Below are 13,997 nucleotides of genomic sequence, written 5' to 3' on the forward strand. Positions count from 1 at the left end.
CTAAAGAATAGAAGGGAAAGCTCATTTCTTCAAGCACAGGGAATGCCCCAGCTCCGCAGATCTTTCTGCCGCTCCACCGCCTTGGTGGATGATCGCGGATCCTGTCCTGCGCCACCTCCTTAGCCATGCACACTATCTTGAACCATCCTACTGCCTTGTGCAGTCGTCTGTTCTATCCAGCTTTGTTTCCCCTATATATACATATATATATATATGTAAATATAGGGGAAACAAAGCCGGGTAGACAGATATATCTACCTGCATCTTCCTTCAGGAGGTCTTTCATATTTTACTCTTATAAAATAACGAAAGGGAATAATTGGAAAAAAATTAAGTATATTCGCACCTGGGGAAGGGCACTCAGCCAATTAGGTGACTGGAAGAGCGGGTGAGAATACCCTGTATACCGCTGGCTGTTTGCAGTCACCCAACGCCCTTGTGCAGGTGGCGCCATCTTGATTGTGGGGAGGCAACAGGAAGCCTCTCCATGTTGCCTCCCCTCGCTCACCCTCACCCCTCCAAAACAAAGCATACCCTTTCCCCACCTCCTCCCACCCTCCCCACTTCCCTGCTGCCGCTGACAGCTTAGTGCTCCGGTCACGGCACTCCTCCTGCAGCCGCTAACATAGACATGGAAAAGGGACTTAGTCATTAATTAATTCTTTTTTTCCCGGGAGTTCGGCGTTGCGCAATACACGCAACCAATCTTCCGGAAAATAAAAATAAACCGTTTGCACCCCAGATGAACACCGGGTTGCGAATGGCATGGTCGGTAACGGCCCAGAGCCCTCGCCGATGGTCCTCGCTTCGCTCGGGCCTGCCTGGGTTCGGGCTGGCAGGCTATTGCCAGCCCTGTCTGCCCCCAGACAAAGGGGTGATTGCCATAATAACAGATGTGTATGTCCAATAAGCTAAGTGTGAAGTGGTGTGCACCCAGTTGAAAGGCAACTCCCTAATGCTTATTTCCTGTTTTCTCTACTCAGGTGCTGGGGATGCTGGTGTGGGCGCTGATTGCAGGCACAGAATATTTCCTGTTCCCCGGCTTTGGCTGGGTGATGTTCGTAGCCGTCTGCTATTGGGTCCTCTCAGTATTCTTCTTAATCATCTACATCACAATGGCGTACACCCGGATCTCCCACGTGCCATGGGCCACAGTGGTAAGTGCAGAACAAACTCATGGACATTACCCACTCTGTACATTGCTCTGAATCTGCACACTCTATACATTGAGCCAAATCAGCACACTATGTACAATGATCTACATCTACCCAGTCTATACCTTGATCCAAATATGCCTTTATCATTAAACATTTATCTGAATCTACCCACTCTATATATTGAGCAAACTCTTCACACTCTAAATTGACCAGCACCTACCCTCCCTATTCATTGAGCTGAATCCACCCACTCTATACATTGATCAAAAAATGCCCACTCTATGCATTGAGCCAACCCTACACACTCTATACATTTATCCGAATCTAAGCACTCCACCATTGATCTGAATCTACCTACTTTATGCATTGATCCAAATCCACCTGTTCACTCATTGATCTGAATCGACCTCTATACATTGATTAAACTCTACCCACTCTGTTCATTGGACTGATTCCACACACTCTATACATTGTGTTTAGGATACCCATTCCATGCAATGATCGGAATCTATGCACCCTATACATGGAGCAGAAACAGCACACTCTGTGCACTGATCCGAATCTACCAACTCTCTACATTGATCTGGATCTACCCCTCTGTACATTGATCTGAATCTACCCACTGTGTACATTACTCTGATTCTATCCACTCTACACGTAGATCTGAATCTGCCCACTCTGTACATTGATCTGAATCTGCCCACTCTGTACATTGATCTGAATCTACCCACTCTATACATTGATCTGAATATACCCACTCTTTACATTGATCTGAATCTGCCCACTCTGTACATTGATCTGAATCTACCCACTTTGTGCATTAATCTGAATCTACCCACTCTATACATTGATCTGAATATACCCACTCTGTACATTGATCTGAATCTACCCACTCTAAACATTGATACCCACTCTGTACATTGAGCTGAATCAACAGACTCAGTACATTGAGGCGAACCTACAGATTCTACATTGAGCCAAATTTATCCTCTCTTTTACATGAGCCATATCTAACTTGAGGCATAACCCACTCTATGCATTCATCTGAATCTACCCACTCTGATAACTCCGAGCTCAACAGTGGATGGATTTAGATAGGATCAGAATTAATCTGAGCTCCCTTTGGGCATTTTAGAAATAGTGTACTGCTGTTCAATGCTTTGACATATTTCCAAACCAAACAAGCTACACAAGGATACTTCTAGTGATGTCTGCACAAAGTGTGATCATTGTGCACATGCATCATGAAGCTCACAACAACCTGGGTCAATAACTTAACAACAGAGGTTTGATGTTGACAATTGTTTCAGCTTTACATAGTGTTTAAGCCTTCATCAGGATGGAAAGAATATTAAGATATATCGGAAAAATCACATTTAACAGAGAGTTTCAAAAGAGCAGTTTTATGAGGGCAGGCAGGTGTGTTTGGTCAATTCAATCAGTGGTGATCTCAAGTCATGGCCCGATGGGCCTTATATTTCAATAAGGCACTGCAAGCTTATTTCTGTATCTAGAACCTATCTACGGAAGGCTGAGTTATCTGTGCAGTTATTGTTTTGAGACAAGTTTTCCAATCTTTGTTCTAAGAATGCATTCACATGCCCCCAGGTTCTTGTCCGTTGAATGCATCAACACATGAAGGGCTTTTACCATCGCTACCTGGATCTGTATGTATTTATTTATTTGCGCAGCATCTCAAGTGCCACATGGAAGTAATATCAGAAGCAGTACCTAACAATGTTTACAGTGCTTGGTAATTAAACAAGGATGCAGGATGACAGTAGTAGACATCCTAACAGCGGCGTCACAGTCTTAAGAGTGATCAGGATGTCATTTGTCCATGACCTCAGCTGCAGGAAATCACAAAAGAGATGCTTATGTTATGTTATGTTGATTTATACCGCGCACTGTTGCCATGTGCATGGTCTCCAGGCACTCACGTGGCTCTGTAAGAAAAGTGGGTGGAGTTGGTTTGTGAAGAAAGGAGGGATGGGATAGAGGTTATGCTAATCTGTTGATTGATTTATTTAGTACATTTGTATGAAGCGCTCAAAACCAACATGCATTGATGCATGCAGAACCAGGAGAAACTGGCATCTGTGCACGTGAGCTTTCTAGGTGTGCTTTGTTTTGTGGATTGAGCTTGTTGTGCCTGGAAGGGTGGCATCCAGGGGCTGAGTTGTTTGTTGTCTGCAGGTATTGGGTTTGTAGCATTATTAGAGAGGGGTGTGTGGTCTGTGTGTATTTGTTGGGTTGTTTCGCTAGCATTCTGGCCGTGTGTAGTACATGAGAGTTGTGGAGAGATGGAAAAAGAGAAAGGATGTGTTTAGTTGGCTTCTGGTGATCTCTGGGTGATGAGTAGTTTTATCATTGGTTCATCATTCTGTATTGTCCCGTGTTTGCTTTGGTCCGGGTGTATGGTTTGTAGAGGCACGCATTCTCGGTGAGTTGAAGAGACAGGTTTTCAGTCGTTTCCTGAATGTTAGGTGATCTTCTGTTGCTCTTATTTCCTTCGGCATCGAGTTCCATAGTTTGGCTATCAGATAGGAAAAGGCAGTTTCCTTTTTCGTAGTGTCTCGTTTCTATTTGGAGTTCATTGCTCAATCTTAGGTTTCTTCCTGGTTGTCAATGGGTGATTTTTGCTTGGAGGAATTCAGCTCCTTGTCCGTATAATGATTTATGAGCAATGAAGAGGGCTTTGAAGTTAATCTGTTTCTTTACTAGAAGCCAGTGAAGACTTCTCAGGGCCGGTGTGATGTGGTCTCTTCTATTTAGTCTCAGGAATAATCTTGCTGTGGTATTTTGGATGTGTTGTAGTTTCTTTGTGCGGCATTCTGGCATTCCAAAGTAGGGATTATTTGCATAGTCTATTCTTCATAATACCAAGGAGATGATTGCAAGGGTTCTGTGTGGGACATTGAGGTATGAGAGGATCCCTTGTATTAAGCACAGGAGGTGAACATTTTAATTGTTGTTGCATTGACTTGTGGTTCCAAAGAGAGGCCGTTGTCCATGAGGATTCCCAGATTTTTTATCAATGCCGATATCTCCGGTTGGGTTCTTATGCTCAGGGTATGCCTGTTTCATTGTCGTCTGGTGGAGAGATCATTATTTCTGCTTTGGTTGGATGTAGCTTGAGATTGTTGTTTGTCATGCAGGTGTTTATAACAGTGGAGAGGGTGTTGTCAGGGTCTTGGTCGGACTTGCCTATAGGTTACAAGTTACCGTTACCCATTCACAAGTGAAGGCTGATCTGAGAATCAATTTGCTAAAACATGACCTGAATTGAACACATCTATTGGAAAAACGTGTGCACGTTCAACCGTATCTAGGCTAATGAGACGCCACCCCCTAACTTCCCATCCTGCAGTTTCCCAACTGCAGTTTCCCAAGTTTCCTTTTTTTCCTTCCTAACCTTATTTTCATGGGGGGTTATCCCAAATACCCCCGAATGTTTTACACGCCTATCCTCTCTACCCCCACACCACCTTACCCAATTCCCCCACAATTTGTAAAATTTGGTAATGTTAAAGAGTTGCCTTCTTCAGGAAAATTCTTGTTTAGAATGCATCTTGTTAACATCCTGTGCGCGAAATGGCAGCATCCAGTGCAGCCTTGCAGTGTGCATTCCCTCTCAATGATTCACCAGGCCTGGCCACTCCTGATCTGTGGAACGTCTTATGAGCATTAGCGCCCTCGTCATCTCTGTGTCAGTTACTCTCTGCTAGTAACTCTGTGCCAATTACAGCCGTCAACTACTCAAAATCTGCCACACTGCCTCATCTCTGTGTCAGCTACTCTCTGCTAGTAACTCTGTGCCAATTACAGCCGTCAGCTACTCGAAATCTGCCACACTGCCTCATCTCTGTGTCAGCAACTCTCTGCTAGTGACTCTGTGCCAATTACATCTGCCACACTGCGTCATTTCGGCATCAGCTGCTCTCTGCTAGTAACTGTGCGCCAATTACATCTGCCACACTGCGTCATCTCTGCATCAACTGCTCTCTGCTAGTAACTCTGTGTCAATTACATCTGCCACCCTGCGTCATCTCTGCATCAACTTCTCTCTGCTAGTAACTCTGTGTCAATTACATCTGCCACACTGCGTCATCTCTGTGTCAGCAACTCCCTGCTAGTAACTCTGTGCCAATTACAGCCGTCAACTACTCGAAATCTGCCACACAGCCTCATCTCTGTGTCAGCAACTCTCTGCTAGTGACTCTGTGCCAATTACAGCCGTCAGCTACTCGAAATCTGCCACACTGCGTCATCTCTGTGTCAGCTACTCTCTGCTAGCAACTCTGCGCCAATTACAGCCGTCAGCTACTCGAAATCTGCGACACTGTATCATCTCTGTGTCAGCAACTCTCTGCTAGTAAGTCTGTGCCAATTACAACTGTCAGCTACTCGAAATCTGTCAACTGCGTCATCTCTGTGTCAGCAACTCTCTGCTAGTAACTCTGCGCCAATTAAAGCCGTCAGCTGCTCGAAATCTGCCACACTGTCATCTCTGTGTCAGCTACTCTCTGCTAGTAACTCTGTGTCAATTACATCTGCACACTGCGTCATCTCTGCATCAACTGCTCTCTGCTAGTAACTCTGTGTCAATTACATCTGCCACACTGCGTCATCTCTGTGTCAGCTACTCTGTGCTAGTAACTCTGTGCCAATTACACTGTCTTCTCTGCATCAGCTGCTCTGTCCGGCATCCTATGACATCTGTGCTTGGCCAGCCACTGCGCAGCAACCTTGTGTCCTCCACATTATCAACATTTATTTGCCAACCAGTCTGTGTCAGCTGCCATTGGTCTGTATTCTGCGTCAGACGTGCATTGAGCCAATCTGTGCATTTTACACTTTGTTATCGACAGTGTGTCAACTACTCTTTGTCAGCCACTCCGTGCCAGCTATTCTGTCAGCCACTCTTTGTCACACACAGTCGGTCGCACTGCACCAACTAATGTGTCAGCTGCTTATCTCCCACCACTCTAACAGGCACTCTGCACTAGTGAGTCCACACGGATCATTATAATTATTAACGTACATTGCACGGACGGGATCACGTCCATTTCCCCTTCGGCCCCCCCCACACTTCTCCCCCCCCCCCTCAAATGTTCAACTTTTCCAACAGTGAAGAAAAGTGAAGAGTAAAACATGGGTAAAATCTCCTGTACGCTTCAGTGCAAATGCCTCCTGCAGTTATCCATTGTGGGGAGCATTTACATTGTATCCCTCTGGAAGCTGCCCGCATTTACCCAGTAGTAATTTACCCAGTGACAATCCATGCTGGAGGTAAGGCAGCCGCATATCTGTAGTAGTGCAGGAAATGGAGGCTGACATTCACTTTATCATCCAATCCATGTCAACCACCCTCGCCTCAGCCACTCCCTGTCAGCTATTATGCAAGTGTGCCAAATACACAGTGCCATCTCCTCTCTGTCAGTTACTTTATGTCTGCTTATGCCCTCAGTCTGGGTGTACCATCAATGCCTTCCCAACTCACCACTTAGGAATATTTAACCCGGAAGTACAATGTAGAAACAAGCTCAGGAAATCGAAACTCTGATCACCCTGCATCCTGGTAAACCTTCTATTCAGATCTGAACGTAAGCACCTCCCATGGGCTATATTTACTGTGTTTGTGCATGCAATTGACCTAATTTGTTAACTATTTATGGAGCAGAGTGCAGTGAGTGCAGATGAGGTTTGATCCCCAGTTACAAAAAAAGAAAATGGGGCATGAGGAAAAAGGTCTCACACATTACAAAGGGCCATAAACCCATAGGCAAGAAACTCAAATCTATTAGACAAGAGCGACAAAGCTATAAGAATTGGCTCAAGCAGCATAAACACGGAATGCTCCAGTGGGATGTTGAAGCTATGTTAAAAATATTATCTACGAAAGCAACAGAGAATTTTTCCTTAATTAATCGCCCTTTGGAAACCTCACAAATCCATCCCAATCTACTCGGTTGGACCATTTATCCCTCTCTTTGAACCATGGAGAGTCCACTCCATGGATGTGAGGCTTGCATTACTCCGGTGGAATAGGTCATGAACTATGGCAAAGGCGATATTCTACTTCTTATTAAGAAAACGAGTAATTCAAGGGCCCCTTTCCCTAATGGTCTATCAAACCAAATAATAAAACAGGCCCAGGTATTATGGGCTTATATATTGTATATCTTGTTCTTAAAGATTATTAGGAAAAAAGAACTCCCAATTTCCTGGAAGACGTCCATAGTAGTACCCATTTATAACAAGGGTAACCACTCTGATCCCTATCAGACCATTTTTCAGAAACATACGGGTACCTCTTTTAAAGGGATGAAAGCTGGTGAAATGTGGTCTTGACCCAGGCAATATAAGTATTTGTATCTACCTGCACACAGATACTTCCATCAGAGTGTGGTTGGATCAAAAAGAAAATCTCTCTAGGAGTATTTCCACTAACTCTGGACTTTTAGCACCCTGCCTTTTTAATATCCGTTTGTCTGATTAAGGAGATCAACAAGAGTCTTTTGCTTTTACTCCCCTATGGCTTAACAACCAGCGCTTCTTCTGTGTTGCTAGGCCAATGATGTTCTTCTTCTTGACCAAATGCGAGTCGGTTTGCAGCAGCTATTTGATGCTTTAAATGATTATGCAAAATGACCTAAAAATAAACAAGTCCAAGATTTATTTATTTATTTATTTATTTATTTATTTATTTTAATTTTTGTAACGCGCCAACATGCCCGTGGGCCTCAGGGCGTACAGAGAACAAGACAAAGACAAACAAGCATAAGAGGCAGATGGAGAAGCGAGTCAGGAGATTATTCCAGGTTAAATAAGTGAGTCTTTACGGCACGTTTGAACGCTGTATAGCTCTGGATCTGCCGTATACCAGCTGGAAGTGTGTCCCATAAAAGGGGGCCCTGAGCATCCAATGTAGTACCTCCAAATTTGGCTGTCCTAAATTTAGGATAATTGAGAGTGACCGCAGAAGAAGAGCGAAGGTTCCTCCCGTTAGGTTTGATGCCTATACGGGATGACAGATAGGTTGGGCCGCTAAGACTGAGGCATTTATGGGTCGTAGTAAGCATCTTATGCGTTATGCGGTGTTTGACGGGTAGCCAGTGGAGATTTTTCCTAAAAGTAGAGATGTGTGTGCGACGTGACTGATTGAAAATATTACGCACGGCATTGTTCTGTGCCACTTGTAAGGATTGGAAGTTAGAGGCTGTGGTGCCCGCCAGGAGGCTGTTACAATAGTCCAATCTTGAATTTATCAATGCAGTGGACAATAGAGCACAGTTCTCTTCCGATATGAATGGTCATATATATCTAATTCTCCTGTTTATAACACCACAACTAGATTTAATGCAAGAAATATGGGATTTCATGGAGAGTTCTTCATTAAGTACTACTCGTAATGTTTTGACTTTCTTTTGAACTATGATGGTGTTATTGGCAATATGGAAAGAGGCGTAGTTAGGATCAAGTTTTGCCCAGATGTTTTTAGATGCCACAATAAGGAGTTCAGTGTTTGTATCATTAAGAGCAAGAGAATTACAAGCCATCCAATCTTGTATGGCCTTATATATTCGGTTAATGGTTTCCGAATCGCTGCTGTCTGAGCCACTCAACTGAATAACAACCTGAGTGTCATCAGCGTAATTCGTATATTGCACTCCTAGTTTGTTCAAAAGATCGAGAAGGGGCCAGATGTAAAGGTTGAAGAGCAGCGGCAACAGAGAGGAGCCCTGAGGGACTCCACATGTCTGAGAGATAGGAGAAGATTGTTCATCACCCACGCAAACCCTTACAAGATGAAGGTCACGAGAATGGTAGCCTCTAAAAACAAATTAGATATAGGTGGATTATTGATAAAGAGATACTGATATTGATTATTGATAATTGAGATTACTGATCACTTTCTATACCTTCTGTCGGGGGGAAATTCTGCCTGGGTCGGCCGGACCGTCCGCAGACCTCCAGGCAGGGAGGCCCCAACTCCTCCCGTGTGTATCCCAGATAAGATGAGATAGAGTATGAGACGCACACAAGGAGCAAGGTGACTCTGCTGTTTATTAGACAAACGGCAGGGATGGGTCAAGGAGCGCACGCGTTCGTCCTGACACACACTCAATCGTGGGGCTCGCAGGCCCTTTTTACTGTGTTATGACGCGCTACTTGCGTCACTTCAGAAAGTTAACAAAAAACCTATCGCCACTCTTAATTGGGTGTTCGAGTGGTAGGGTTAGTATAGCACACATATAGAGAAAGATATTAGTGGACAAGGTGTAGTCAGGTGGTATATCTGGGTTGTCCCTACAATTAGATACATGAAAATTGTTACATGAAGGCTCCTGAGGATTGGCTAAATGTGCTGGCGTCAGTGATAAGAGCCCCATGTTCTGATTGGTGCGCCCGTGAGCTTCCCAGCCTGGGACCACCGTCGTTCCCAGCTCTCGGTGTACCTGTAAGTTGCAACAATGTTTCACTTATGGGTACATGCAGACAATGTGAGGACTTATTCATAGCTAGACGGGGTACCGTTCCCACTGTTGCAGATGTCCATTGAGCCTTTCAAGTGTATCTGCCAGTGTCTCGTGGCGAGGGATCCAGACGCCTCTGTTCTCCCGGGTTTGGCATCTCGTCAGGTTCGGCTTGATCACGTGGGGAGGGACCGTGAAAGAGGCATAATTCTGCACAATTAATATTGTTTTTCTACTGTGGGTCTGGTTTAATTTGTCGGTGTGACTTTAACGTTGGTGCGCGGAGTGCGAGGTTGCAACATCGTGCCTTTGATGATTTGCTCTTGGAACGTGGGTTTGCAACATTGCGACCTTGGCTGGTTGCTTCGCCAAGCTCATTCTGCAGGATCAGCAACTGACTCTTGTCTTGTTGATGTCCACGGGAGCTCTTGTTTGAGGCCTACTTTGGCCCGGTGCATAAGTTGTCCGTTTGGTGCACAGGTGCTTTAGGTTATAGGAGCATATAATTCCATAATCAGTATTGTCTTTATTATATTTCTCATGGTGGTAACTGGTTTCAAAGAGAAGCGTGAGCAAGCTAGTAAAAAGTTCATGACGCGTCTTGCGTTTCTGCATTCTGAAAGCCTATATAAAAATAATAAAGATGCACGTCCGTGAATATGCCTGTCGCCTACGTCATAGCACTGAGTATATTCTTCGTGTAGGTTGGTGTGGGAATGTCCAGTGTGTATATTTGTTCAGATGTGCTTCCCGTTGTCTAGGTCGTCATGGCATCTCTAACAACGTGTAGATTTTAGTCTAGTTGATCCGCGCCGCAGGTGTCGGCATGGCCAGTGCGGGCTGCTGGGCAAGCAGATGGACACATCCGTATGTTCCTGTACCAGGGTATCTGGTCGTCTGGTAAATGGGCAAACTCTTCTCGTGGCGGGTGTTTGGGTCGTGACCCTCTAGGCCAAGCGCGAGAGGTGAAGGACGGGAGCCTGGTTTTCCATTCTCCCACTTCAGTCCCCCCTCTGGTCGACTTGTCGACCACAAACATATCCTTCTCGTTATCTCCTCTTACTCGCCATATCTTAGTTATTCCTCCGAGATGTCCATAGTGGTTTACATGATCTTCAAAGGACCAATACATATATTCACAGGTACCCCCAGGAGTACAGTATACCCATCTTCCTATGTAGCTCCTGGGGTTTCTTGGGTTCTCGGTCTTTACTGATGGTGGGTCTAGATGGTTGGTAATTATTTGGGTGCGCAGCTTCTCCCTTTCCTGTATTATTACACCTGTATGCTGGCCGTCATCTGCTGGCATCAAGGGGTGCATTCCCACCATTTCCAGCAACTCGTCAGTAGTGCGTGCCTTTTGTGCCTTCCAAAATCTAATTATGATCAGGGTAGCTCCAGCCAATATAGTACAGCCCACTATTATTTTCAGTCCATCTGACAGCCAGGATGGCATCCACGACCATAATAGTGAAAACCAGCTCTCATCCTTGTTCACACCATTGCTTTCATCCGTCATTTTGGAGTGCATCTGAGCTAATTGCGAAACTGCTTCTGTCAGTGTACCATTGTCAGCATCATTGGCAGGTATGAACGTGCAGCATGATTGTCCTATCTTTGCACAAACTCCTCCTTCCATTGCTGTGAGAAGGTCCAATACATATCTGTTCTGTAGTGCTACCATCCTTACAGCTCGCAGCTCCTCTTTTATTGCGTTGAACCCATTTACTGTAGAATTGATGGTCATCATTAGTTCCCATCTAGTTATTTGGAGCCATTTTGCGTTTGCGTAAGCCTGTAATCCCGGGTGTATTATTGAGGAGAAGAACATTGCTGCTCTGCTGAATAGTCTGTGTTCTGGCGGTATTGATGTTAGTGCCGTTTCCGACCTTCCCCACAGGTAATTTCCTGTCAGCGGCTCTCCTTGTCTTTTTCTTCTATTTAGGACAGTGTCATTGCTGTTGGTCCTGTTCCCTTGCTCCTCCTGGAGTGGTGCAGATCTCTTTCTTCTCTTATCCCCTTCATTCATTCTAGGAAATTTCGCCACATCGACGTGCTTCTTAGGTACCACTAGTGATGGTACATTGACGTGTACCATTGTGCACACACCATTCCACAGGGGAGGCAGTGTATGGTATGCCTTTTCTCCACAGGCCCAATAATGGTCCATTATTACTGCTGTTCCCGCTCCCCCCTCAGGTAACTCCGTCACACTTGCGCAATTGGTGTTATATCCTACGTCCACCTCTCCTTTATGCTGGTAACATACCTTGGGCGCAGTCAACGGTAGTATCGTTATTGGGTCTTCATCTTCTTCTACCCACGTGAGCATTGGTACATACTTGATCCACGTCGTCCAACATCGGTGATTGTGTGTCTCGATGGTTGAGATAGTTTCTTTTGTTACCATGTTGCTGCCAATCACTCCTATCTCCCAGCTGTTATCCAGATACACCTTTCCTGTTATCGTCAGTAGCGGCCTCTCCCAGCATCCTTGTTTACCCGGAACTTCAGTGGCGTACCAATCACATGGTAGATACTGCAGTGTTACTTTCTGTGTTTCTCCTTTTGCAGGGCCACTTGTTATATATTTGAATGCTTCAGCATGTAAACTGGTCTTGTGATAACTCAAGTAGGTCTTGAGGAAGTTGTTTTCATATGGGTATGAGTCTCGTGTTTTCCATGTCATGTGCACTACAGTTCCTTGGAATCTTCCTTTCGTCTGGAACAGTGCCAAGTATATTATGCACTGCGCTATCTTCTCATTTATTTCTGTGGCAACAAATGTTCGTGAAGCACTCATGGCGTATGGTATTAATGAGCAGACGTAGCAGCTATCCTCAGTTGTCTGCTTACCAATGCGGGTCATGTGTTGGTACCATATGTTGTTTGTGACGTGTGCTGAATCTTGTACATAATTATCAATACCTTTATTGTCTGAGTATGTGCTGCGTTTAACTCTATTTTTCTTTGGTGCAATGTTACTACTACCACCTGACGTAACACCTGTTGCAGCAAGGAACGGGGGTATATTAGGTTTGGGTGCAGCAACAAAATTGATAGCACAGCTATACTGCCATACAGAAGCAGCCAAAAATCCGGTGATCATCAAAATCCCTATTATTTTTATTACAATTGCTAATCTCACCGGCATTTTGCTCTTACCTTGCTGCAGTCCTGGCAGCTTATTCTTGCGACGTTAAAGTTGCCCGCCTAAAAATTCTCAGAAATGCTCGTTTTTAAATGTTAGTTTTGTTTTGTTTAAGCTCTCCCTATCAAATAGTCATTCAGTGCCCAGGCGAAGAGCTGCTCCCACGCTACTCTAAGTGATTGGTCTCTTAAGACCGGCAAGTATGGGCGGAGGTGGGGCATGTAATATTCTATGGCCAGGAGGAAGGCTGTGTAGTAAACACATACCCTTCTTCTTTTTAGGTATGTTGGCCTTTTTATTTCGTATACAAATTAGTGTGACAATTCTTCTGGGTAGTTATCGTCTGGGAGTACCATCTACGCCTGGACAGTGGACTTTGTTAGTTAGCTTTCTACTTAATAATACAATAATACGCAGTTCCTGTATGTGCGAGAGAAAAAAGAGAACATTCACGTGTTTACATGTGTATTTGTGCGGCCAATGTCTTTCAGTTTAAGTTACAACTGTCCTTTGCAGTCAATGGGCGGGGGGGGAGATGGCGTAATTATTTTTACTCTTTGAACGTGTGACCATGGGGTGGGCAGTGTAGTGATCACCCCTTTCTTCGTCAGTTGTTGTCTCTGGGGTGTCTGGGTAGTGAGAAGGTAAGGGAACAATTGGGTCGTTGTCTGTGGTAGAACTTCCTTCCGCTGTCAGGGATGTTGTTGCTGTTGTTCCAATGGACCTGTCGTTGGCGCTGGGGCGGGTCTGCAGTTTGTATATCTTTACATCAAGTAGATGGTTCCAAGCACGCTTATCCTTTAGTTTTACTGCTCTTGTTGATACGTCTTCTACCAGATGTGGACCGGTGAACCTTTTGTCGTTCCACCTTCTATTGAAATTGCGAAGTAGCACGTGGTCACCTTTGGCTAGTTTGCACAAGTTCTCTTTTTCTAATTCTGTACTGGCGCCTTCTTCTTTATCTCTGGTGGACCCGCCCCGCGTGCGCTCGAGCTGTTGAGACACAAACACAACACTAGTAATCAAAGACGACACATATTGATACATTTCATCACCTAGTATACTCGCTGAACTTTCGTGGTCAGTGAATGCCCTTGACGTTGGCGTTAGGGGAAGGCGCATTTGACGTCCAGTAACCACCTCGTGTGGGGTGAGGTGGTGGTCGGACCCTGGCCTGTTCCTCAGTTCGAACAAGGCTAACGGAAGGCA

At 45.0% G+C, this 13,997-nt stretch overlaps 2 protein-coding genes across 3 annotated transcripts in view; one reads left to right on the forward strand and one right to left on the reverse strand.

The window, feature by feature from the left end:
* OSBPL10 (oxysterol binding protein like 10) overlaps nt 1-13,997 on the reverse strand; it is a 2,898,140-nt gene that overhangs the window by 2,446,576 nt on the left and 437,567 nt on the right. The gene's annotated exons all lie outside the window — the stretch shown is intronic.
* CMTM8 (CKLF like MARVEL transmembrane domain containing 8) overlaps nt 1-13,997 on the forward strand; it is a 131,279-nt gene that overhangs the window by 100,324 nt on the left and 16,958 nt on the right. Inside the window, exon 2 of the mRNA XM_069648802.1 lies at nt 984-1,157. Coding sequence (XP_069504903.1) covers nt 984-1,157 — 174 coding nt within the window. The remainder of the gene's footprint in view (nt 1-983; nt 1,158-13,997) is intronic.

The sequence above is a fragment of the Ambystoma mexicanum genome, chromosome 2q (assembly GCF_040938575.1).
Source record: "Ambystoma mexicanum isolate Mex_15411 chromosome 2q, UKY_AmexF1_1, whole genome shotgun sequence".
Lineage (NCBI taxonomy): Eukaryota > Metazoa > Chordata > Amphibia > Caudata > Ambystomatidae > Ambystoma > Ambystoma mexicanum.